The sequence below is a fragment of the Aspergillus pseudonomiae genome, assembly GCF_009193645.1.
Source record: "Aspergillus pseudonomiae strain CBS 119388 unplaced genomic scaffold BDV37scaffold_10, whole genome shotgun sequence".
Classification (NCBI taxonomy): domain Eukaryota; kingdom Fungi; phylum Ascomycota; class Eurotiomycetes; order Eurotiales; family Aspergillaceae; genus Aspergillus; species Aspergillus pseudonomiae.
Genome location: NW_022476002.1, coordinates 430,347 through 454,323, shown reverse-complemented (window position 1 = coordinate 454,323; position 23,977 = coordinate 430,347). Strand labels below are relative to the sequence as shown.

At 48.4% G+C, this 23,977-nt stretch overlaps 9 protein-coding genes across 9 annotated transcripts; 5 read left to right on the top strand and 4 right to left on the bottom strand.

Moving 5' to 3' along the window:
- BDV37DRAFT_269137 (NADH:flavin oxidoreductase/NADH oxidase family protein) lies at positions 1–1,580 on the bottom strand (the record flags this gene model as incomplete). The annotated part of the gene is made up of 7 exons (XM_032084305.1): positions 1–66; positions 115–453; positions 510–746; positions 801–820; positions 874–1,293; positions 1,356–1,461; positions 1,512–1,580. 7 exons carry the CDS (start codon positions 1,578–1,580, stop codon positions 1–3), a joined length of 1,257 nt encoding a protein of 418 aa, XP_031944998.1.
- Positions 1,581–2,681: 1,101 nt separating this feature from the next.
- Positions 2,682–5,255, bottom strand: BDV37DRAFT_6169 (NAD-dependent malic enzyme). The gene is made up of 6 exons (XM_032090952.1): positions 4,907–5,255; positions 4,698–4,804; positions 4,527–4,639; positions 4,354–4,432; positions 3,936–4,284; positions 2,682–3,859 (listed from the first exon to the last, which is right to left on the bottom strand). Exons 1-6 carry the CDS (start codon positions 5,170–5,172, stop codon positions 2,797–2,799), a joined length of 1,977 nt encoding a protein of 658 aa, XP_031944997.1. The 5' UTR covers positions 5,173–5,255; the 3' UTR covers positions 2,682–2,796.
- A 3,746-nt stretch (positions 5,256–9,001) lies between these two features.
- Positions 9,002–11,613, top strand: BDV37DRAFT_290347 (uncharacterized protein; the record flags this gene model as incomplete). The annotated part of the gene is made up of 2 exons (XM_032088697.1): positions 9,002–9,395; positions 9,448–11,613. The coding sequence occupies 2 exons, from the start codon at positions 9,002–9,004 to the stop codon at positions 11,253–11,255; spliced, it is 2,202 nt and encodes a 733-aa protein (XP_031944996.1). The 3' UTR covers positions 11,256–11,613.
- A 370-nt stretch (positions 11,614–11,983) lies between these two features.
- Positions 11,984–13,287, top strand: BDV37DRAFT_269133 (putative DnaJ domain protein; the record flags this gene model as incomplete). The annotated part of the gene is made up of 2 exons (XM_032084304.1): positions 11,984–12,150; positions 12,204–13,287. 2 exons carry the CDS (start codon positions 11,984–11,986, stop codon positions 13,285–13,287), a joined length of 1,251 nt encoding a protein of 416 aa, XP_031944995.1.
- A 653-nt stretch (positions 13,288–13,940) lies between these two features.
- On the top strand, positions 13,941–15,323 carry BDV37DRAFT_269132 (phosphotransferase family protein; the record flags this gene model as incomplete). The annotated part of the gene is made up of 1 exon (XM_032084303.1): positions 13,941–15,323. One exon carries the CDS (start codon positions 13,941–13,943, stop codon positions 15,321–15,323), a length of 1,383 nt encoding a protein of 460 aa, XP_031944994.1.
- Positions 15,324–15,736: 413 nt separating this feature from the next.
- BDV37DRAFT_279840 (snoRNA-binding rRNA-processing protein IMP3) lies at positions 15,737–16,665 on the top strand (the record flags this gene model as incomplete). Its single annotated transcript, XM_032086413.1, has 4 exons — positions 15,737–15,768; positions 15,976–16,080; positions 16,155–16,410; positions 16,492–16,665. 4 exons carry the CDS (start codon positions 15,737–15,739, stop codon positions 16,663–16,665), a joined length of 567 nt encoding a protein of 188 aa, XP_031944993.1.
- A 218-nt stretch (positions 16,666–16,883) lies between these two features.
- On the bottom strand, positions 16,884–18,536 carry BDV37DRAFT_6123 (uncharacterized protein). Its single transcript, XM_032090945.1, has 2 exons — positions 18,534–18,536; positions 16,884–18,455 (listed from the first exon to the last, which is right to left on the bottom strand). Exon 2 carries the CDS (start codon positions 18,287–18,289, stop codon positions 17,102–17,104), a length of 1,188 nt encoding a protein of 395 aa, XP_031944992.1. The 5' UTR covers positions 18,290–18,455; positions 18,534–18,536; the 3' UTR covers positions 16,884–17,101.
- Positions 18,336–19,047, top strand: BDV37DRAFT_240738 (uncharacterized protein). Its single transcript, XM_032081106.1, has 2 exons — positions 18,336–18,455; positions 18,546–19,047. Exon 2 carries the CDS (start codon positions 18,706–18,708, stop codon positions 18,946–18,948), a length of 243 nt encoding a protein of 80 aa, XP_031944991.1. The 5' UTR covers positions 18,336–18,455; positions 18,546–18,705; the 3' UTR covers positions 18,949–19,047.
- Positions 19,048–23,288: 4,241 nt separating this feature from the next.
- On the bottom strand, positions 23,289–23,909 carry BDV37DRAFT_240735 (uncharacterized protein). The gene is made up of 4 exons (XM_032081105.1): positions 23,709–23,909; positions 23,615–23,647; positions 23,544–23,563; positions 23,289–23,484 (listed from the first exon to the last, which is right to left on the bottom strand). The coding sequence occupies exons 1-4, from the start codon at positions 23,779–23,781 to the stop codon at positions 23,326–23,328; spliced, it is 285 nt and encodes a 94-aa protein (XP_031944990.1). The 5' UTR covers positions 23,782–23,909; the 3' UTR covers positions 23,289–23,325.
- Between the last annotated feature and the right edge of the window lie 68 nt (positions 23,910–23,977).

Sequence of the window (23,977 nt, the reverse complement as noted above, 5' to 3'; positions counted from 1 at the left end):
TCAAACAGACGGTACCATGGTCTTCAACCCCTTTGCTATCCGTTGAATCTGCCCTCCGTAATATGCCTGCTCCGATTAGCAAGCCGTCTCTTGAATGTTAATAGGATGCCTTACAGTTTCTAGCCCAGCACCTATGATCTTCGTAGGAAGGAAACGAGTATAAAATGGAGCCGGAACCTTGTTCAGGAGCAACTGCGCCTTCTCATCTGGAACACTCTCATCGAGGAGCAACTGAGGGAACTTGGCATCAATAGCTGCCGGGCGGCCGATTCCAATTAGATCGCATGCGTTCTGCTTGATGGCGTATTCAGCACCTGTACGGCTTCGAAAACCGCCTGTCAGCATAAAGACAAGATCGGGGTACCGCTTGCGGGCCTCGGTTGCAAATTCGATGAAGAAGGCCTCGCGGGCTGCTGTGCGGGCGCTCTTCTGCGGCTGTGTGCCTCCCATCATCTGTATGCGATGAGCCTGTGTGATAGACAGATGGATAATGGGGCGAGTGCGCCTACGCTGGGATCTTCATAACTTCCACCACTGACTTCGAGGAAGTCAATCCCGGCCTCTACCAGTAATCCGATTTGAGTCATGGTTTCTTCAAAGGTTGATGAGTTGTGGTCTGCAGAGTTAAGTTTGATGCCCACACAGAACTTCGATGGAACGGCTTTTCGAATTTCGGTAATGATATCCAGGACAAATTTTGCTCTTTTCTCCAGTGTGCCGCCGTACGCGTCTGTTCGAAGATTTGTCTGTAGCCAAGGTGTTAAGTAGCGCTTTGGTAGTTACCTGAGCCGGGTCGTTACCTTGGGGTTCAAGAATTGATCTGCGTTATTAGCAACCCATCCTTGCGATATTCACCGGCTCAGAGAGACATACCAATTAAATATCCATGGGCACCATGCAGCTCAATGCCGGAAAATCCACTATCGGCCATTAACCGAGCTGTATCAACAAACTTCCTCGTCACAGTGTCAATATCCGCCTGTGTCATCTCTCTCGGTGCGGGGAATGTGATCCTGCTAACAAACCAATCCAACCAGCCATCCCCAATCTGCACCGGAATCGCACTCGGCGCTATAGTCGGCGCAAAGAGACCACGGTTGCCTGCGCCGCGGAATGACTGCCGACCGGGATGACTGATCTGCACGATGGCAGGGGTTCCATGCTGTTGACATGCCTGAGCATATTTGGCCCAGGTCGCAACGAGGGCTTCGTTACCCTCTCTGCCGGTATATTCACCGTGCAGAGCAGGGTCGAAGGGACTTCCGAGGTGGTCTATGTCAACCTGGACGTTTCCTGACCGATCGCATTAACACGTTGATATGGTAGGTTACACAACAAGCTATTGAACGCTTTACCTGTGAGCAGAGCGCCCCACCCTCCTTGACCCCATTGATTGTAGACATCAAGCAATGACGGCGTCGGATTATGCTCCCATCCCGCCAACATCTCGGCCATTGCAGCCTGGCAGCACTGTTAGAAAAAATAGTTTTGCGCTTCAGGTAGGTCTTTACCTTGACAAAGCGATTGGGAAACACCAGACCGCAAGGTAGTTTGACGGCGTCGCCTAGAGGGGACGGCATTTTGGTAGTATATACTCCGTAAAGCGAAATGATTTGGTTGGGCCAATGTGACCCGGTGCCAGAGGACATTCAGGATTGATATACTTTCCCGCAGATCGGATATGCACAACCGAGGCAGATAGTTTCCACTTTTCTCATGGTGATGGGCGGAGCAAATGCAAGCCGAACGGATAACATGGGTCGTCGTGAGTAGCTTCACTAACTATATTGATTAGTGATAATTCTTAATAATGGTACGGAGAGGAGTACTAATTGGGTGATGCCCCTTTAGCAATCATAAACGAATCTTAGTAATAGTAATATATGGAATGACACTACGGAGTAGTGTATAGAAAAGAATCGAACCGAGATGAAATAACCTGGCTCGCGCATGGCATGCTGACAACTGACATGTATACCTTTGCTGCTATCGTCATAAGCTCTTGTTGCCTGGGGAAGAAAAGTCATGCCCCCAGTCCGGTATCTTCAGGTTTACCAGATGTGGAAAAGCCACGTGGAGCGGGGATCATATAGCCAATGGTGTTGTTAAACCAACCCTGACAGATTTACATATAGGGGTTTTGTTTTTTTTTTTTTTCTTTTTTTTCTACGTATTTTTTTCCCACATGTTTCTTCCAAATGTCCACTGTGGCACTGTTAGGGACTATTCAAAGTCCATCCCAAATCCCAATCCGACATCCATTGCGAAAGATTAGATCCGCACAACCTTAATCTTAGCTCCGCCGCCGAGGAGATTCAAATCCAAACCTCCGCACCTTCCCCTCACTTCACATGTCCATGAGGGGAAATGCTTGCGAGGGTCCAGGTGGAGAGGCTCAAAGCCCCAGACAGATACCCCTGCCTCTACCAATCTACTGCAAGGGTTGGAACACGAATCACGAAAAACAAGTCCAATGTTATCAATTGTTATTCAATTTGCCCGAAATACCACAATCATGGACCATTCTAAAACGAACCGAACAAATACCCAAGTCCAAAAATGTGTGACAAATCGCAATTAGGGATGAACGGGGTATACATGAACAAGTGCATCCTTCTAGCCAACGGCTGTGAGGCATGAACAAAAAAGCGCTTCAAATCAAATCAAACCAGCCTGGATAGTCCCAGGATTTTAGTGAAGAAAGATTGCTCGAAGTGGGAATGCTACGGAGTCGAGCATGGAGAAAAGGGGGGGGAAAGGATATGAGGGAAGGAAGAACAAACAGAATGCGAGCGTTTACAGCTTGGCATTCTCATCACTCGACAGCCCGTTCAAGACCGAGGATGGGTTCAGGTTGTGCAGGAGGGCACCAACTTCCCTCTCCAAGGCCAGGACTTCGCTGTGAGCGTCATACATGCGGGCCTTGATCCAGGCATCAAGCGCGTCATCGTTCATGGAGCGCAAGGCAGTCTCACGATCAACCTTGTCTTCCTGTGCGGCACGCATGACCTTGCGCGTCACCACAACACTGACCTGGCGGATCCGGGTCAGGTCGGGATAGAGGAGACCGCGCTCGATCTCCTCCGCAGTCAGGGCCTGCGAGAGGGCCGCACCAGAGGCATAGATCATGCTGTCGGTGATCTTGACCGCCTTGGAGAGGATAGTACCCAGGCCGATACCAGGGAAGACATACATGTTGTTGCCTTGGCCGGGATAGTAGGTGCGAGTCTCTCCAGCAGAGTTGGTGAATGAGACGGGCTGGAAGGGGGAGCCAGAGGCAAAGAGAGCCCGACCATCAGTGTGAGTGATAGCGGTCTCGAAGTCACACTCGGACTTGGAGGAGGGGTTGGAGAGAGGGAAAATGATAGGAGCGGTGTTCCAGTCAGCCATCTTGCGCAGGATCTCTGGAGTGAAGACGCCACCAATGGTTGACAAACCCATGAGAATGGTTGGCTTCACATGGTCGACAACCTCCTCCAGGGTCTTGTACTGTTGGCCGCCATTGTCCTCCCGGGCGAAGTAGACCTTGTGGTCGGCGAGCTTGTCACCACGGTCAGAGGTGACGAGACCCTTGGTGTCGACCAGGTAGAAGCAGGACCGAGCCTCATCCTCAGTCATGCCCTCACGCATAAAGAAAGCAACAATCTGTTTAGCAACGCCGACACCGGCACTTCCCGCACCGAAGAAGACAGCACGGTGATCCTTGCAAGGAAGACCCGAGCGCTTCACGGCGTTGATGACTCCACCCAGGATGACGGCACCCGTGCCCTGGATATCATCGTTGAAGCACGTGTAAATATCGCGGTAGCGCTCCAGGGCAGGGAAGGGGTTCTTGAAGTCTTCGAACTGAATGACAATGCTGCAGGGCGTAAGCCGTTCCGTTAGCGCCCGTAATATCGGAAGATGTTGGGTCGATCAGGTGAGTCACTACTTACCCAGGCCAACGCTCCGTAAGAGCAGCCATCAACTCATCCATAAACTCCCGCTCCTCTTCCGGGGTAATCTTGTCACGGCGGCTACCCATGTACAACGGGTCTTCCCGGAGAGTCTTGTTGCTTGTTCCCAGATCCAAAGTCAAAGGAAGGGTGGCCTCGGGGCGAATACCTGCACATGCAGTGTAGAGCGCCAACTTGCCAATGGGAATACCCATTCCATTGATGCCAAGGTCGCCGAGGCCGAGAATTCGGGAGCCATCGGTGATGCATGTGATCTCCACATGGGGTTGGGGCCAATTGGCAATGACTGCAGCAAGATTGCCGCGATCTTCCCAGCTTAGGTACATACCTGGTAAAACATCGTTAGCGGCCGGGTTTGATTCGTCGTGGCTGGGCTAGACAAGGTTCTGAAACTCACCTTCCGGTTGCTGGTAGATCTCGGACCATCTCTGGCAAGCTTCACCGACGACCGGGGTATAGATCAGAGGGGTAAGTTCCTACTGGATGTCAGATTTGTGATCTACGAAAATATAGCTTGCCAACATGGCTTTCACGATGCAGCTTGTTTTCGTCCCCACTTTCTGCACATACCCTCAGATGATCCGTCACCAGACGGTAGAACAGATGCACATTGTTCTTGCGAAGAGTGCTCAGGTAGAGAAACTTGTCAATGGGGGTTTGCTTCAAGGCCAATTGTGCCAGACCTGTAGCACAATTAGCTTCTCTCATTCCCGTGAGCATCCGGCGCCCTAGTATACATACATCTTGTCTTCTGAACCTCGTAGGATTCTGCGCGCGGGGGAGTCAGACCGTACGTACGGAGGTACTTGCGGATGTAAGGAGGGTTCGCAGTATCATAGTTGGCCTCTCTGTAGGGTCAAAAAGGTCGTCGTCAGCGAGCATTTCTTTCATACAAGTGCTTGTTCCACCAGCCGGGGGGCGCCGTTGGGGTATAGATAGAAGGCACTTACACTGGAGCGGCATGATTCACATACGACGTCGAGGTCGCATGGACCTGACGGCCTTGCTGTGAAGGGAGACGAGCCATTGGGGCAAGCTGAGTCACACTACTATTGGGGCGAGTACCTGCAACGGAAAATGATAGTGAAGAAGACGAGGAGGAGACAGAGGAAATGGTTGCACGAGATGACAGAATGATAGGAAGCAGTCTGTTTTTATGTATGCGCGCTAACATTGAACCCCTCTGAGGAGTAATCCACAACATTCCGGTGGTCATAACACAGAACACCCGTTGTGATCTCCAGGGAGGTCGTCGCGAGGTCTAAGAACCAGGGCCGTGGAGTGATTAGACGAAGGCTCAGACTCATCAATCGGGAAGACTCGGGATCCAAAGGGCCAGTCAGGGAGGTCGGGATCGCGACGGTGGATATCGGGGAGGACGTTTAATGGTTGCATACTTTTAGTCCGAGTCTCACCAGTGGGAATAGGATACGAAGCTTTTTGGGAAATTTGGGGACGAATTGGGATGGGTGTGGAGAACGGGAAGAGTCTCCGAACCCGACAAATGCGGAGAAACAGAAATTCAAAAAGACGAAGCGAGCGATGCGAAGTGGCAGACAGGGCTGAAAGCGAATGAGAAGGAGGTAAACTGCAAAAGGAGTTGGCCATGGATTGCGGCTTTTTTGGTCCAGGACGATAACTACCGTGTAGTACGGAGTACAGGTCGGGACGCAGGTATCAAAAAAGGTGATCATCTAAGTATAAAATTTCACGTTTGCAAATTCCGATATATCGACTAGTGCGGAGACACATTAGTAGTGGGTTTCCAATAAGTAGAGTAATACATATCCTATTTTTTTTGTCACTTTTTTTTTCTTTTTTTGTTGAGATTTGCACCCGACCCCTTGATTATGGCCTTTTACTGGACGTACGCAAATATGAATTGCGGTGTTTTTTTTTTTTTTTTTTTTTTTTTTTTTTTTTTTTTTTTTTTTTTTTTTTTTTTTTTTTTTTTTTTTTCTCTTCCTTTTCCTCTCGTTTTTTTATTCCAATTCAACTATAGCTCCGAAGTACCCCCATCCATGCATACAATGAAAACTGCCTACGCGGTGTACACCTAGACTCAGATAGGCAAAAGTATACTGTTACCTAGTCCTATTCTATTCTCTCTTTTCTCTTAACTCCGGAATCCGATTACGAGTTCCCCCTTGAATGGTAGTAGTTCCGTGTAATACTGTGTACCCACGATGATCGTTATACTCCGTCGGACCTTCCTTTCCCCTGAAAAGTGGTGTAATATTAATCCTCTCGAGCCATCAGGGTAGAGGATCCCGTAAGCAACGGCTTGTATCCGATATGGCATCCCGATATTTTTCATCCTGTGGAGCTGAACCAAATAACGACCACACGACCCTTCAGACTTCTGTGGACAAAAAAGTGGATCGAGTCTCATGTGGCAGAAATTAGCCTAATGTACAGACGCACTAACTAACCTGGTCGTGGAGCTCCAAGCTAGGTTCCAATCCCAGTAAGTCTAACTGCGAGAGGAAGGATTCTGGACGGAAGCTACTGATCGATACTCATGGTTCTCGACACTCTTCAGCACTTTTAGTGTCTTTTTTTAGGCTCCCCGCAGCGAAAACGCGGCCCGGAGACTGGCCGAGTTCGGGTTCTTTAGTCAGTGGCGGGTTTCTGATTACCTCACCTCGCACCTAACCTCTAGAGGTTAAGGTATCTTCTTACTCATAGCAACCGTTGTCATTACTATTGCTGCATCGGGAAATACGATAATCATTCAAAATTGGAGATTATACTCTGTGGCTGTCAATGTCTTAATGACGCATAGACTTTGCGTATGTATGTATCTTCCCCCCTACATACATACAGACCAACAAATACCATGCATATTGTATGAGTACGTGTCGGTACACGTTTACCTGAGCCATCAGAATGCGTGATTTTTTTTTTTTCGCCTCCTCCTTCCTATTCTTTAGCGTGGGCATGTTCTTTTCGTCTCAACCCTTTCGAGTCTTGACCTCTCCAACTTCAAAATTGTCACCCCCAAAATCCTTGTTTCGCTGCCCAATAGTAAGACTTTGAAACAGCAAGGCTCCGCCGATCGGGTCCGGCCGATGGAGACATCGGATGGAGCCCATTTCCTAGCTTGCGTACTAGTCACCCTAGCCTTCCGAGCTTCAAAACTGTGACACAGTTCTAATGAGAAACATTAGGCGCTAACGCCAAGCTTCAAAATTGCATTGATAATACATAGTCGGCGTAGTCCAGATCTACCGAGTCATTTATGCACAATTCCTCCGGATGTTCCAAAGTGACTCCTCGCTTCCCAGTCTTTTACGAGAGATTAATGGCCACATCTTCAATCCAGAATGATACATACCGTTACCCACCCAGCCAGTTTCCCCGGATTCAAGTCGCATTGATCTAAAGCTTCGGCGGTGCCGATCCTTTCTTCTTTTAATTCGCATACATCTGGTCACTCGGCCGAACAGTATGTTTTATACAGTGTAGTATAGGGACTGGGATTGAAGATACACAGTACTCAGTATACTGTTGGGATTTCCGCAACTTTGATCCCTGCAGAGTCTTTGTCTTTTCGGAAGCGTCGCTGGAATTGATGAGAAGCATTCTTGAATTATCGTGCATTTCCGACTTTGTCCATACCCCAGCACCATCAATGCGTTGGGATGTGTGACGTTGAGACGGTGTTCGGGTTTCTCGATCGATCTAACGGAACTTAATTTCCGTGGTTATAGAAAGTTGCTTGTGTAGTATTCAGCTGAGTTACCTGTGTCGGAAAATGTTCTGACATATTTTTGGATTATATTCTGTCTAGTTTCCTGGTACGATAACACATCGCCTATCCGGTTAGAGTTAGAATTGGTTAATATCTCGATTGAGGGTCAGCGATCCTTGTACGAGATGGAGCCCTCCCCAGGCCTTCCATCTCGTACTCAAATGAAGATTGAAAATTACTAGTACCATTATTGATTTAGTATACTGGAGTCCATTCTTAAAAGATACCCTTATTTTTCCCATTCATTTTATTTTTAGTGTTTCTACTCAGTCTCAACCCCTGACCGATGTGCAGTCATACGGTCATCAACTTGTTAACTGACAATAAACATATGGTATACTCGAATCTCGGTAAATAATAAAATAAATAAATAAAATATTCACCGGTCATCATTTGAGGACAGGACTTAACTGAAGTATATACTGGTGTCCCTGAACAGGTTGTTCGATCACGCAACTGAAGTAGAACTAAAATACACTCGATCATGGAATGGAGATCCTGTCGGTACTCTATTGCAAAGAAGAAACATCAGGTGAGGCTCAAGGCGACTATGTCGATCTAGTGTTTCCGGTGTGGTAGAATGGGTCCATCCATATGGGTGTCAAGCTTTTTTTAGGATAGTTTGACATCGATCAGGAGACGTCATGCCTATTAATAGAGATCTATATTATCATCCTATGTTGAATTGAGAATAGGGGACTTATGTTTTGTTTCATATTGGGATTCTATGCCCCGACAATGGCTCCACGCAGTTGCCCGCCCTAGAATTGGTTGACAGATAAGAACCACAGCACGTGTGTGCTTTGTATATTTTATTCTGATGTCTGCATAAAGTATAGAGATGTATGGATGTTGCTGACCAAAGGTCTGTCAAACAGACCCTAACTAATTGTTGGGAAATGATCTTATGGAAAGAATAAACCAATTGTTAATAAACTATAGGCAGTTTAGAAGCACCAGTACTTGATTCTCTTGCTATGAGATCATACCGATTGATAAGTAGTACATACATATCGAAGGCAGATCACCTGATTGGCTAAAGCGGCGGGGGAACAGTGACGCAAGAGTGAAGCTGTTAAGCGCGGCAACCATGTAGGGAGGAGCTCATCTCACCCTATCATGCAACCCATCCCTTCCTTGACCTCAGCTCCTTCTGGGGAAGGTTGAGTTAATTGAGTCATTGATTCTCTCGCGGAACAATTCGGGTAGTCTACGGTGTACATACTGGGACTTGATAGTCCTTCGGTCAATCAAGAGAGATACTACCGTGGTCGACGGCTGCCTATCTACCATGTCGCAAGAGACCGAACCCCTCCTTCCTCGCTATGAGGAGGACACGACCCTCCAGCGGCGGTTGCATCAAAAATTGCACTCGTTTCAGATGCTGCGTGCCCTCTCGGAGGGTTACTTGCCATCTACCGACCAGGTCATTATTAATCTCCGTACCTTGTTGGCCTCCGATATCCTGAATCCTCGTACCCAGGATATCGGCTCTGTCGGTCGCCAGCTTATCCGAGACTGTCGTATCTGGATACAAGTCTTCATCGAACTATTGCGCGACAAAAACAGTGATGATAAGCTTCAGGAATTCTTGTGGCATCTGTCCCGATCTAGGGTATCTCTTGATCGTGGCCAGGTCGCACAGCATGCCTCTCATGTGAAGGCTAGACAAGATACCAAAGCCGGTAAAATCACACGTATACTTGATGTAAATGTAGTAGACTGATGTTGGAATAGCGTATGATAGTCTTCGCACTGTGGGAAGCCTTCTTCTGACCAATGCCGACTTTCGTCTCTTTGTTGATGATTTAACCACCGTTGGCCGCCAGATTTTCTCTGACACGGCATATTTCCTGTCAGATACTTCGAAACAAGTTGGGGAACAGATCAAACCATCACAAGAAGAGGTTGACGTGGTGCAGGGCGCAGGTGCAGATGATGGTCAGGCCCCATCAAGCGAGGAACTACGCCAGGAGGTAGCTCAAGTCGTGGAGGCGGCCGGCAATGGAGCAGCCCGCACTGGACAGGAGGCAATCAAGAGTGCCAAAGAACATCTCAGGGCACAGGAAAAGGATACGTTGATCTACCGGTTGAAGCAAGCCGTCCTGAAACTGCGAGAGCGATCGGACTATTCGGACTCGGTAGCCACCCTTGCTACACTGGTGCAGCGTTACGCGAAAACCTACGCCAATGCGGCCTCAGATATAATCACAACGACTGAAGAGGAGGTCGAGGTGAATGAAGATCTAAAGCAAGCGATGCAGCAGTTCTGGGCTTTGGTTCAGTCGCTGGGCGATGCCGAGCAATGGAAGGCCCTAGAACAAAGATTCCAGAAAGTGCTGCAGCACGCTCATAGAGACCCAGAATTTGAAAGGCTGATGGGAGAGTTAGGGTCTTCGGTGCAGCAGATGCTGACCGATCCCAGTTTCTTTGACTCTGCTTCGGAAAAACTCAGTGAACTCGAGGAGAAATCCAAGAAAGTCGTCACCGAGTCCAATTTGCGGCAGGACGTAGATGCTTTTCTAGAACAGGCAAAACGAGCTTTGCGTACAGTCCCTGAAGATGCCGCAGTGACCAAACTGCTAGATGCTACCAACAAGCTATACAAAGATGCATGGGACGGCTACTATGAAAGAAAAAGCGAGTTGCCCTCAGACATCCTTGAGGTCTTTTTTCCTGTTCTTCTTCGAACCATACAACATATTCCAATCCCCCGTCTGGAGGTGATGGCGCCTGAGCTTGACCTTTTATTGGAGAACTTCATCCTGGAACCAGGCCACACTGTTAACTATTCATCATTTCTCCCATATCGTCTGCATCTCACCACACGGAATGACATCGACGTCTTAAAGAGGCATTCAAAGAGAACTACGGCCGACCTCAAGACCACGTTTACTGCCACAGTCATGGGACTCAATGTCAGTGCTTCAGAATTTGGATATTGGCTCCGCACCCACTCTGGCCTGTTTCGTTTCCATGATGAGGGTATTGCCAGTTTTTACCTGGATAAGCGGGGCATTGATATCTCCTTGGATATAGAAGTGGGTCGGGAGCGCCTGGAACAGATCTTTACACTTCGCGGCGTGCGGGTGGTAATTCACAAGCTCGATTACAAGGTGCATCGCAGCAAGTGGAAGTACCTTCTATGGTTGACTAAGCCCTTCCTGAAGCATATGCTTCGTCGAGTCTTGGAGAAGAAGATCGCAGAACGAATCGTTGCCGCCGCTTTTGCACTGAACCGAGAACTCGTGTTTGCACGGGAGCGTTTGCGAGCTGCACGTATTGCCAATCCCCAAGATCTGGCGACCTTTGTGCGGGCGGTGCTGGCACGATTGCAACCAGTCTCAGACGTTGAGACTCGTATCGGCTTTGATGCACCTGGAAAAGGTGTCTTTAAGGGAGTCTATGCCCCTGGAAGTCTTACGAAAGTTTGGCATGAGGAGGCCCTGAGAGCTCAAGAGGCCATTGAAGAAGGCGATGAGAGCTATGGTCTGAGAAGAACATGGCGAAACGACATATTTAACGTTCCGACACGTAGCTCATGATTGACGGATGCGTCGCTTTTTGCTTTTTGCTCGGGGTTTCTTTCCATCCACTGACATATCTCACACTTATTTCACACATTCCCTAGCGAGTTTTCTGCTTTACCAAGTCTATGTATGCGCTGGGCCGTCCTGTTACTTACTATATGCGATATATGTGTAATGATCGCCATTGACAGCAGCCGCTCATTTACTGCCAGCATGCCTCAGCTGTCTACATATTACGGTCCTTAATGAACTGCACAATTTTATTACGTAGCAGACATCACCGAATGAACAAATTTGCTGTATAGTGCTGCCTAGCTGCTGCTTCCAATAAAAAAGATGACAATTGTATAACCACACGTGATCCGGCCCGGTTGAACCATTCGCCGTGTTGCGGCCACCTAATCGACAAAGTTATGGTTTATTTGGTTGACAACGGATGGACATCTATTTAGTTCAGGACAGCAACAAAGATCCAATTCCACCACACGCTTTATGAGGTCTTTGTTGATCTCAAGGCAAAATCTACGTGTACTTTATGGAGTGTATGACTGTGCTTCCATAGTTCAAAAAGCAAGAAATTAGCGAAATAACCACTTTTCTTTCTCTCGCCTCTTATCTACTTGGAGATACCCGCACATCGACAAGACTCGTGCACCCCCGATTGCAACGATAGCGCCGCTAACTAATTATCACCAGACGCACACGAGCTGCGCGGAAGCAGCTCGTAGAAGATGCTATCCACAATGCGCCTAACTTGCGTTTTCCTCGCCATTGCACTATGCTTGGTGCAGCTGGTGCTGGCGGCAGAAGACTATTACAAGACTCTAGGTTTAGACAAATCAGCTTCAGAAAGGGATATTAAAAGGGCATATCGAACATTGAGCAAGAAATACCATCCTGATAAGAACCCGTACGTCTATAACTTACCTCGGAAGTACTAGCACTCTAACGGCCGTTATGCAGAGGCGACGAGAACGCACGCGAGAAATTTGTCGAAATCGCAGAGGCATATGACGTGCTTTCTACATCCTCCACGCGCAAGATTTACGATCAGTATGGACACGAAGGAGTGGAACAACATCGACAGGGAGGCAATGCGGGACGACAGGCGCACGATCCCTTCGACTTGTTTTCGCGATTCTTCGGCGGCGGTGGACACTTCGGCCATGCGCCGGGGCACCGGAGGGGACCAGACATGGAGTATAAGATTGGGTTGCCGCTGCGCGATTTCTATAATGGCAGGGAGGTCACGATTATGTTAGAGAAACAGCAGATCTGCGATGCGTGCGAGGGTACGGGATCGGCAGATCGTGAGGTTATCACCTGTGATCGGTGCGCGGGACATGGAAGGGTCATTCAGAAGCATATGCTAGCACCCGGAATGTTTCAGCAAGTGCAGATGACCTGTGATAAGTGTGGTGGGCAAGGGAAGGTGATCAAGAAGCCCTGTCACGTATGTCATGGACATCGGGTCGTTCGCAGAGAGGTGGAAACAGCGTTCACTGTAGAACCTGGAATGGGGAAGGGGTCACGGATTGTATTCGAAAATGAGGCCGACGAGAGTCCCGACTATATTGCTGGCGACCTCGTGCTGATTTTGGATGAGCGGGAACCCGAGGCCAGCGATTACCAGTGGCAGACAGACGGTACCTTCTTCCGAAGGAAGGGTAAGGACTTATTCTGGAGGGAAGCGCTATCACTGCGGGAGGCATGGATGGGCGAGTGGACCCGCAATATCACTCATTTGGATGGTCATGTCGTCCGGCTTGGACGCAAACGCGGTGAAGTCGTGCAGCCCTTGTCTGTGGAAACTGTTAAGGGTGAGGGCATGCCATTTTACTCAGACGGTCATCTCCATGAAAGCCACGACCAAGATGAGGAACCGGGCAACCTGTATGTGGAGTACAGTGTGATCCTTCCTGACCAGATGGAGAGCGGAATGGAAAAGGAGTTCTTTGCGCTGTGGGAGAAGTGGCGCAAAAAGAACGGGGTCAGCCTGGACAAGGACATTGGTCGGCCTGAGCCATCAGTGAAGGATGAGTTATGATATATTAATTAAATGCACTGCATCAAGCTGTTTGGATGATCTACATGAGTCCGTGGCTTTGTATATTACTTCATACTCCATTAGATTAGACATCGATCTGCAATGATTAAAAGCAGCCAAACGCTGCACCAGCTGAAGATTGGCGATCTCTTGCAGATTGTGTCGCATATACAAGAAAAAAAAAAAAAAAAAAAAAAAAAAAAAAAAAAAAAAAAAAAAAAAAAAAAAAAAGAAATTTCAATCGTTTGATCATTGTACAGCGGAGTGTGTCTGTGAGTTCCTGAGAGATAGAAACCTATGCCGGATAATTGATTAGGGTACAGATAAATGCGTCCTTGGCTGAGTTCCACGTGAGTTGTGGATCAATTTGCCCATTCTTCATGTGTCTAATACACATAAACGGCCAGGTCTGGGTATATTCTGCACATTATTCACTTTTCCTCTTCCTAGAAGAAAAGCTTTGCATTGGAAGCATATATTCTCATTTGGAATCGCCAGTCGCCCACCTTTCGAATTGCTGGTGGGAAATACAAGGTAATTGTCCACCCATGACACCAAGCTCTCCTATAGAGCAACATGAAGAGGAAGATGTGCTCGGATACAGCTCTTCAGACTCCCCAGGACCCGATGAACATGACTTATTCACAGAGGTTATGGAACATATACAACTGGATCGTCTCGCCAAATACGCCACCACAATCCGACAAAGCACCCAACACAGCAACCCACAAAGTTCCAGGGCAATTGAAATAAAGCCGCCAATATTCGGCTCCTACCATGTGCTCTTTCCGGTGAGATTCCACGATGGCACTCTTTGGCTACTCAAGGTCCCTGCAAATGGGACCCGGGAGAGATTCCGAGCCTCCGATGCTAGAGCCATACGCTCAGAAGCACTGACGATGCGCTTCCTGCGTCGTGAAACTACCATCCCAGTCCCAGATGTTCATGCCTTTAGCGACACATGCGACAATGAGCTCCATTGCCCATTCATTCTGATTGACCATGTTGAGGGAGTCTCTCTGTACAAAGTCTGGTTCGATAACGCTTCGCCCAAAGAAATTGTACAGGCACGACGGACTCGATGCTTGCGTGACCTCGCGGCTGCTATGGCTCAGCTGGGCAGATTCTCCTCCCACACAGGGGGGTCAATAGCTTTCGATGACCAGGGGTTCCCATCAGGCATCGGTCCCTTACGACTAATAGATACCGCAACGATGCGGGAGCGGTTAAGAGCTGGCGACCCCGACCAATCGACAGTCTACTTGGAGACGGGGCCCTTCTCCAAAGCAAAAGACTACTACACAGCGCTGCTGGACTGTCGAACAGAGCCAGACACGACTTTCGAAAGGGGTGTGCTTGGACTTCTCCGATTGTTCATCGACTGGATTCCGGAGCCAAGTGATGAGCAGGGCGCGTTCGTTCTGGCCCATCCTGATCTTGATGTTCAGAACGTGCTGGTTTCCCGAGACGGGGCATTACAGGCCATCATAGACTGGGACGGGGTGGGGGTTGTCCCACGAAGTGTAGGGAACGAACGTTTCCCGAGCTGGTTGATACGAGACTGGGATCCGGCGATATATTGCTGGACCGAAGAGATAGAGCGGCGTGCTGAGCCTCTGGGTCTTTGGGAGGATTCGCCCGATACGCTGAGATTCTATAGATCTGTATATACTGGATTCATTCAGTCTCACTTGTTGTATGATGATCCGGAGTGTGCTAACCTAACTACAAGATCTCTCATCCTCAGGAATCTACTAAACGCTGCGAATGATCCGTATGGTACAGTGGATGTCGTGCAGAAAGTCTTCAATACAGTGGTTAGCCTTGCCCAGGAGGGTGTGTCGACTCGGCCAGATGCGTCTAGTAACGGCAAAGGTTGTCAAGAGGAAGAAATAAAGAATATGGAGAGTGGACTTGAGGACTTCGACTTTTATCATGTTTCATGCGCACTGGCCGAGAAAAGATTGAGTGAGCATCATAGAAGATACTTGAAGCTCGGATTTGACATTCTTTTATCACGAAGTAATACAATATAGTTGGAATATACCATAGATATAGTCATTGCTTCTCTTTTGGAGCTCTATCCCACCCCGTAGTCCATAAGCATATTCATTGCTACAAACCCTAGGATAATCGCCAGCGCTATACTAGTAAGTAGAGAAATGAGTAGACCACACTACCGTCAAGCTATTACCACCGAAAAACAAGATATATCATGGTTTCATATGCATCCATCCATGATCCTGAATATATCATACAATTACCTATTCAGGAATAGCACAATCCATACTTCATGCCTCAGGCAGAATGCCCCAAAAAGCGGTACGCCCCCAAAACCAGCAGAATCGCACACCGCCATCCAATTTTTTCCGCAATCAACCAATACAACCACCGCAACAAGAAACCCCAAATACAGAGGGGAAAAAAAAAAAGAAAGAACACCGTCAAAATGGTCCGTCAGCTAAAGTATCACGAAAAGAAGTAAGTCGATCTGCGTGCAGCTTCCCCGATTTCGCAAACCCCAGGGCGCACATGTATATCCCGGATCCAGCTTGGAAGATACACAGAACCCTATCTTCAAGTTGATCAACAGCTCGACTGGGATGTCATTTTTCTTCTGCGTTTACTCTACGAGAATCGAAATGAAGGTTTACTATGAAATGGAAATTGACAAATTTGTTAAAACAGACTCCTCCGGAAGGTCGACTTCTACAACTACAAATCCGATGGCGGCCATCGCGAACACGAAGTCCGTCAGCGGTATTACCTCCAGAATGACCTCGACTATAAGAAGTATGTTCCTCATCACCTATCTAGCCTCGTATAAGTTTCATATGGATATAGAAACCTAACATAAATACTCAAAGATACAATGCCCTCTGCGGCTCCCTCCGTCAACTAGCGCATAAGCTCTCGCAGCTCGATCCGGATAGCGATCCGACTCGGAAGAAGGTCGAAAGCGAAGTCCTGGATAAACTCTGGCGCATGGGGATTCTGAAACAGAGCCGGGAACAAGGGGCTGGGCTGTCGAGGGTTGAGCGTGAGGTGACGGTTTCTGCGTTCTGTAGACGTCGGTTGGCGGTTATTATGGCGCGGACTGGGATGGTGGAGAATGTTAAGACGGTTTGTTTCCCCCTTCTTTCTTCTTGTTTTGTGGCTCTGGTTGGGGCGATTTGTATTTGTGCCAGGGCTAATCTGTTTCAGGCTGTTACTTTCATCGAGCAGGGACATGTGCGTGTTGGAAGTGAGGTCGTGACTGATCCCGCTTACCTGGTGACGAGGAACATGGAAGATTTCGTCACTTGGGTGGATAACAGCAAGATCAAGAGGAACATCATGCAGTATCGCGACAAGTTGGACGATTTCGATATGCTGTGATGGATGGGAGTGGATTGTTAGACAAAGTGGGTGTGTGCTTCTGGTCGATACCCTTCACTATGATTTATATTATCTACATGATCTGCATGGCGTTACAAGGTGGCGATCTTGGAAAAAAAAATATCTCTCATTTCTTATATCAAGGCAATCTGATTAATTTTGATGCAAATAGATATGAATTCGGTCCAGTCTATGGCTTGTTGGGTATCACAATTTCAAATCTCCCGCCCATGCAAGGGAATAATCAACGACAGTCTCAAGTCTCACGAGAAATCTGTGACACGTGTTCAACACACCTCACTCTGTGAGAGCGTCACAACTCAGAACTTTGGAAAGCTCCAGGCTTTTCTTTTTTTTTCTAAAGAATGTTACACAGCCAGTGGCTGTCATTGTCGAAATGAGAACGGTAAAGAACCAGCGTGGCATCATGACTCGGTTATTCGCTTTGTCGACGACTGCTCATTTTAGTCGTCACCAACTTTTGTTTCAGCTTCAGTGCCCGAATGGCATTCATTTTACGTTCCGGGACAGGCTCGTCGGGGAGGTCCATTCGAAACCGTCGGACACTACCCTCGTAGTTTCCTTTGCCGTCTTTTTCTTCAAAGAACGGCGTGCGGTCATGTCCGAACTGGCACCACTTGGGGGCAACCCGGCGCCAGAAGCCCCTTACCCCACTACTGGCACGGTCGATCTTTTTGTATTCGCGCCTCCGCGTGGACGGGGACGTCCAGTCAATGACAGTGACCGAGGCCTGGATCGAAGGGATATAACTTTCGTCATGGATGGTGTTGGTGATGGGTGAGGTGTGGAGCAAGGGCCCCTTATGATAGTCTTGATCCGTCAGGTCCTCGCTCACCGTAGAAATTTGGGTCGGGAAGACTGGGGACACCGGGGGTGAACCGGTCTCTGACGATGTGCGGAGCGTGTGTGGCGGACTGTCGTGGGTAGTGAGGGGAAGTGACGTTCTTCTATGCTGAGTCGGGATCGTTCGTCCACTGTCTTGAAATAGACGGCAGGATTCCCGGTGCAGGGCCAGAAGATCTTCCCGCTTGGTCTCTAGATCTTTGCTAGGAACCGATGGCGTGAGAGGCGCGTGACGATGAGAGTGTAAAGAGCTATGGCGAGCCGTCTGTTCAGAGCGACGGGTGCTTCGAGATGATGAACGACGGTAGTCTCCGGGACTTGTCGACGAGGGCGACGGTGGTGATGAAGTTCGTTTCCGCTTTGAAATGCGAGGGTTGTCGCCAACGGGAGATAGTTCTGGTGTGGCGCTTGGATATGTGATCGAAGATCCTTCCATGCTCAACCCCATATCGTCGGCGATTTCAGGAGTGACTGGGGAGGTGCATGTGTCCACAGTGATTTCAGTGAGTTCCAAGGTGGCTTTTGTATCGGGCAAGGCATTCAGGTTGGGAGAAGAAATCTCAAGGGATGGAGGTAGCTGGGATCCAGCCAGGCACGATGGAGTTTTCCCGGCGCCTGGACCCAGAGCAGTTGGCATAATGGTTTGGACTATGTGGAGAGGGCGGCTATTGTTGCTATTATTATGGCGATGGTCGTGCGGCAGGCTGTAAGGATAGCCGCCGTGGGCATGCGATTGGCGATGGCATGTGATGGCGTTCATGGTTGGCGACAATCAGCTGCCGAGTAACAAGTGGTCGGGATTGTCGAAAAAAAAAAAAAAAAAAAAAAAAACAGGAATATCCAGTGAGGCGCAAAAGATCGGGTGGATCAACCGACCATGAGACTCAGTCTCTGACCATCAATACATGACAATAGGAACAGTGGTTCTGAAGAAGTCAGTACTATATACTTCATGCGGGCTCCACCCAAGGCCATTTATCGCCCGGAGTACATCGCCAACATACATGTCTACATACCGGTACAATGAAACATCCTGACGGGGACTCCAGCCCATCAAACTCGAGAGAGAGAAAGCATAGGGAATAAACGAGGGCCAAGCAAACAAGAAGGAGGGAGGAGGGGTTGAGAGGGAGAGGGGAGTGTGTAGGCCGGAAACAGTTGATAGTGGTTCGCAGGATGCCGGAGTCGACTTATAAGAATGATAATAAGTATAGTAAGAATACTAATAATCACTCCATCAAATATAAGGAGAGTGAGTTCGAAGGGATAATAGGCGAACTGGTTCTTCACCGACGGGGAACTTCCACTCTTTTGGGCGAAAAAAATGAAAAACGAGAGATACACCACAGACGATCGGTGGAGAGAATCGGGCCCTTTACCCTTTCCCTTCGGGAAGAACACGAAGGACCAGAAAGGTAAAAAGAAGAGAGGATGGAGAGGAGACGATTGACTAGGGCAAACAAATTGATCCTAGTGACTAGTCTCATAGCCTAGTCCCCTAGTCCACTTGTAATCGGCGCTCCTTCCCTCTTGTCAACTCGATACGGAGGGCGTCAAAAAACAATTTGAATTAAAGAAGAATAACACTGCGGGGCCCTCAGGCATCCAGGCAGATTGGATTCCCCTGCAGGTCGAGTCTGGACCTGCAGGTTGACTCCTTGACGACTCCGCGCCAGACCAGTCATTCGCCCCCCTTGCCACAGGCTACGCTCTTTTCGTATGACTATTATTTCTCCTAACTCCAAATTATCTCCATCGGAATGATAGGCACCCATCTGATGTAACTTCTCTGAACCACATGGACTATCGTGATCGATTATTGACGGCAAGGGGTATTTATTCCTATATATTCGAGGTAAATAGTCCACACAGGAAGAAAAAGAAAAGAAAAGCGGGATCGAGACCCCCAGCGTGTAAATTTAGACTACAGTCTATAGTAAGTATAGTAAGCGAGCGACCAGTCATTTGCCTGGGAAGGAGAACGAGACATGGGTCATTCCGTGGATGATCTCCCCCACCATGTGCCCCCGCTGCAACCAATGTCCGCTTCCGCGCCCCACTTGAATGGCGCACTCCCCCATCCCGACCCCTCTCATTGGTCGCTCATTTCTCACCGCCAGTCTTTCGCCTGGGAAGGCGGTAACCCACGACAGTCTAATCTGCTGGACATGAGCTCGTTTTTCCAAGACATGATGATGTTCGACTAACTCCGTACTTGAGTCTTTGCACAGAGTTTGAACAATGACAGATATCAGGTGATGTCATGAGCAACACCCCCCACCACCGTTGGCTCATTCCAGACCGAGTGACATCCCGACAAGTGGTGCATCTCTCTGTCGGAGGATTCTACGAAGCCTCATTGTTCTCAACGTATTTAGCGCTCACACTAGGTTGACTCTGTACTCGGCAACCGCCCCAAAAGTGGAAATGCACCCATTGCGGTCACTCAGGAACATTTTGCGCATTTGCAAATACCAGGAATGCTTCTCTCCCACAGTGCACGTTCATTGACCTCGGTGCTCGTCTCCATGTCGTTTCATGTGCACCCAAATACGGACTGACCTCCCTTACTGATTTGAACGGCGATACATTCCACACCATGTGAAGGGAACTGTGTATGCGCAAAACAAAGCACCACGAGGACTCGACGACTGACTGGCTGATACCCATTTGAAATTTCTGACCTATCTGCTAATGAAACATTGCATATTCGCCTCCGATTTCTAGTCCCTATTCTGTTCTTCATACACGGACCACATTATCGTTCACGTCTCCTGAGCGTATCCATCCAACCTAGTAGAAAATCGCGTGGGAATCCCCCCTCCTCATAGTACCGCGGCTTTCGTATCGTCTGATGTGCATGTGCATAAACTATTCCAATCCATTCTGGTAGATCAAGGGCTGAGTGAAACATGCATGCTGTACTCTTTCGCAGATCATGAACTACGGCGACGACGTCTTGGGCCGGTCAACAACTTAAACATGAAAGATCATCAAGTTGATTGAAAACAGCGACTTGTATCCATGGGAAACAGGAGTAGTATTCGGCAGTAAGATGACCAAATAGCTAGCTAGCTAGCTAGGATTTGCGAACAATGAGGTCCACTTGCTGAAGGGAGCTCTTCACTCTCTGGTTCCCATCCATCCCTCCCAGAGGCTGCATTTTTCATAACCCTACGCGGCTAGACCTGTAATTCCCCTCAATCTTTTTTTCGTACCTCCTCAGCAGTTCTAGCAGGTCCCTCGACTCTGTTTCAATTTCCCTGACATCCGGGGGTTCACCCGTACATCCATTGGGAGTGGCGAGAAACGATCGGCTGACTTCCCAGATGGCATCTCTCTCCGCCTCTTCATAGACACCTGCGCCAAAGGGTACAATACATAAACGCCTTAGTCTCTGAGTAGATTGTTTTGAGACGATAAGACCCCAGATTCCTCTAGCAAGGGTTTCATCAGTTGCAGCATTGATCAACGTCTCTCTTAGAAGGGCAGTCCAGCCATTCCCGCTGCTGAAGGAGTCTGACCAGTGATAGCAACCTAGATTTATGACCAGGGTATGAAGCTGTGGGAATTGACACATCGCCTTGTATATGTCGCACTCCGGCGGGCGGCCTCCGTTGCGCTTGATTGGAAGGCGAAGCTCTTGTAAATTCGGGCAACTCCGTGACAGTTCAGTGATATCTTGACTGTAAAAGAGCGGATATAGGTATCGAGTATACAGCCTAGAGTCTTTATGGTTCATATCCCATGGTTCGATCGTGAGGCCTTTCAGCGAGCGGCCATGCTGCATAAGAATACGATGAAGAGACTCTCTTCTTCGCAAACCTCGTAACCATAAATATTTTAGCGGATTGAAAGCCTGGACTGCGGCTATCATATCCTGGTCATCTGTAGATAAGATTGCCGCACGCACATTCCATAGATCCATTGCCAAGAACAGTCTTTCCAGACCTGTCAAGATTGAGGCCGCTTACCTTAACAATGTTGAATCCGAGTGAACCGCTATATCCAGCGACCGAAGCCGAGAAAGATCGACAGCACTGGCCAGTTTCAGCAGCGTCTTCTCCCAAGCTCCATAACGAGCCGGTGACGTGAAAGAGAGTGAATCCAAGCATGCGACTGGAATGGGTTTCACAGCAGTAGTATTGTATTTCCCCGCCAGTCTCAGCAAAGCCACAGAGCTGAAACCCCTCCCGCGTATGTGAAGATGTTTAAGAGTCCGAACCATGCATAAGATCAGCAGTGTTGTATCAGAATGAACCCAAGACTCCCTTTTTCGTCCATAAAATAGTCCACAGCAACAGTATGAAGCCCCGATGAACGAAGGTCGTCAAGATTCTTGAAAGCGCAAGGGCATTGTGTTTGTAGTAGAGTAGACGAATCCGGCTTAAGCCTTGGAAAGTCCAGATGTTCAGCCGGCACATTGGATGATACTGGCGTAAGACTTGGTGAAGTGACAGGGGGTACATGTTCTTAACCACATAATTTAGCTCGCTGAGGCGCTCTAGATGAGCTATCAGCGAGACAAGTGGTTGCCACTCCTCCTCCACATAATAACTGGGCCCGGGAAAACGAGACCAGAGCCTTGGATCTAGACACTCTTTCAAGCGGTATTCGAGAAAAGTGTTCCCCGAAGCTGGAGGGCCGTAGTGAACGGACTCCATACTCTGATATTTTGAATTTGGGACAAGCCATGGCTTGTCGGTATAGTCCCAAAAGCAAACTATATCTAACCGTCGAGCATGCCTCAGAAAGAGTCGCCCACGCCCACCCTCCTTCAGCTCTAAGGCGACTTGCTGAAGACTCGCACTACCTCGAAATCTAATTCTGAGGGTTTTATAGAGTATAGGAGCCGTGGCATCGTGCCAGCTTCGACTTGTCAGGTTAAGGTCGGCCAGGGTACCTAAAGGGTCAGCTTTAACCTAGACCTGTTTAGTAAAATTCCACAAATCATTAAAGTGACCCAAGGAATCACACACAAAGTGACAGATGTGCCACTTGATCTCGATACGAAGAACCTCCATGGCGGTCGTATGCCGTAGAGATCAGCAACCTTGCTAAAGCAGATAATCAAATCAACCCTTTGGATCGACCTCAAACAAAGGCTATAGTCCATCCGTCGGTCTTTCAAAGACAGCTTTTCATTCACGAGCCTTTACATAGCTTCTTGCCAATCGCAAACACCTTTGGGTAAGTGAATTACTGCTTCCTCGGCCGAAAAAGCAGGATTCGCGTAACATGACGTTCGTACAATGAGTGAATTGGGATTTCAATGACGGCCTAACCAGGCAACCAGGCAGGTGTATGCAGTGAATGCAATCGCCTTCCCAATCAGGTACCAACAATGCTTTCTCATGTCTCGCTAAGGAAGTAGTGGCCAGGCGGCCTGGGGCATAAATACTTCCTCCCCCCGCCAAGGTTCCCTCTCTTTCTTCCTTCTTTCTTCTTCGTAACACTCCTTCTTCGACATACCCATCTAGACCAGGCTGCCCAACGCACATCTTCTTGTTTCCTTCTTTCTATTTGCTTGTTCTTTGCTTCGATCTTCTATCTCTATATTTGGTTCTCTCGGTTGCCTGCTTGCCCATCTTTTGATATATTCTTGCCTTCTCTTCTTCTATTCTTCTCAACTTTATTTCCCCCTTTGTCTGTACATACATATAACCGTACTTCTATTAACCAATTTTTCTTCTAGGGCACCGGGTAGTGGCAGGGTGGGGAAGAGCAGAGCAAACAGCAGCTAAGAAAAAACAGAACAGAAACAAGAACAGAAAAATACCTACTCACATCAAATACTTACTGAAAAAAACACACTGATACAAAACAAATTAACAGGGTACTCCAAACCGAATATGTCTTCATAGACGGGCCCTTGGTTGGGTGGTTGGGATGGGCCTGGGTTATCAGGCAGTTGTGTGCTGTCTGATAACGAGTCTTTTCTATCTTCAAATTCGAGTGAGTGATGCCTTGTCCGATTTTGTTTGACTAATATACTGACTTAGCGGTGAAAACGGCTCGAAAACAGATCTTTCGTGTAGGATTTCCTCCCCTCTCAGAAACAAAGACTGACAGGGTATGTGGACAGCGGAAGATGGGAGCATCTCGCCTTTATCAACAGGCAAGCAAGCCTCTTCGATACTTTGTCTTGAGGATCAGCCCGGCTAATGTTATTGACAAAGACAGACAGAGTGATATTGCCTTTTTCTCTTGCCACTTCACACTTTCTTGGGGAATAGCCACCGCCATATACATATCTCTTTCGATGCCTTGAATTCCTGTGTATGGGACTGGGATTGTTGCGTGTGAAGCAGACGACGGGCTGAGAGGACAAGGGAGAGCAATTCCGGCGAATGCTGTATTTGAAGCCTGCACGGTTAAACGAAGTGGAAAGGGGATGGATCTGCTCAGTGTATATACCAAATTGTCCTGATTGAATAGGTATTACGGT

What these genes read in the sequence shown, in the direction of transcription:
- BDV37DRAFT_6169 (XM_032090952.1), bottom strand. Translation starts at nt 5,172, where the DNA reads ATGACCACCGGAATGTTGTGGATTACTCCTCAGAGGGGTTCAATGTTA. An exon ending in GTGAATCATGCCGCTCCAGT is followed by an intron (nt 4,805 to 4,906) that starts GTAAGTGCCTTC and finishes TTGACCCTACAG; the next exon opens with AGAGGCCAACTATGATACTG. An exon ending in CTTACGGAGCGTTGGCCTGG is followed by an intron (nt 3,860 to 3,935) that starts GTAAGTAGTGAC and finishes TACGCCCTGCAG; the next exon opens with CATTGTCATTCAGTTCGAAG.
- BDV37DRAFT_6123 (XM_032090945.1), bottom strand. Translation starts at nt 18,289, where the DNA reads ATGAACGCCATCACATGCCATCGCCAATCGCATGCCCACGGCGGCTAT.
- BDV37DRAFT_240738 (XM_032081106.1), top strand. Translation starts at nt 18,706, where the DNA reads ATGCCGGAGTCGACTTATAAGAATGATAATAAGTATAGTAAGAATACT.
- BDV37DRAFT_240735 (XM_032081105.1), bottom strand. Translation starts at nt 23,781, where the DNA reads ATGTATATGGCGGTGGCTATTCCCCAAGAAAGTGTGAAGTGGCAAGAG. An exon ending in CGAGATGCTCCCATCTTCCG is followed by an intron (nt 23,564 to 23,614) that starts CTGTCCACATAC and finishes AGGAAATCCTAC; the next exon opens with ACGAAAGATCTGTTTTCGAG. An exon ending in ACGAAAGATCTGTTTTCGAG is followed by an intron (nt 23,485 to 23,543) that starts CCGTTTTCACCG and finishes GGCATCACTCAC; the next exon opens with TCGAATTTGAAGATAGAAAA.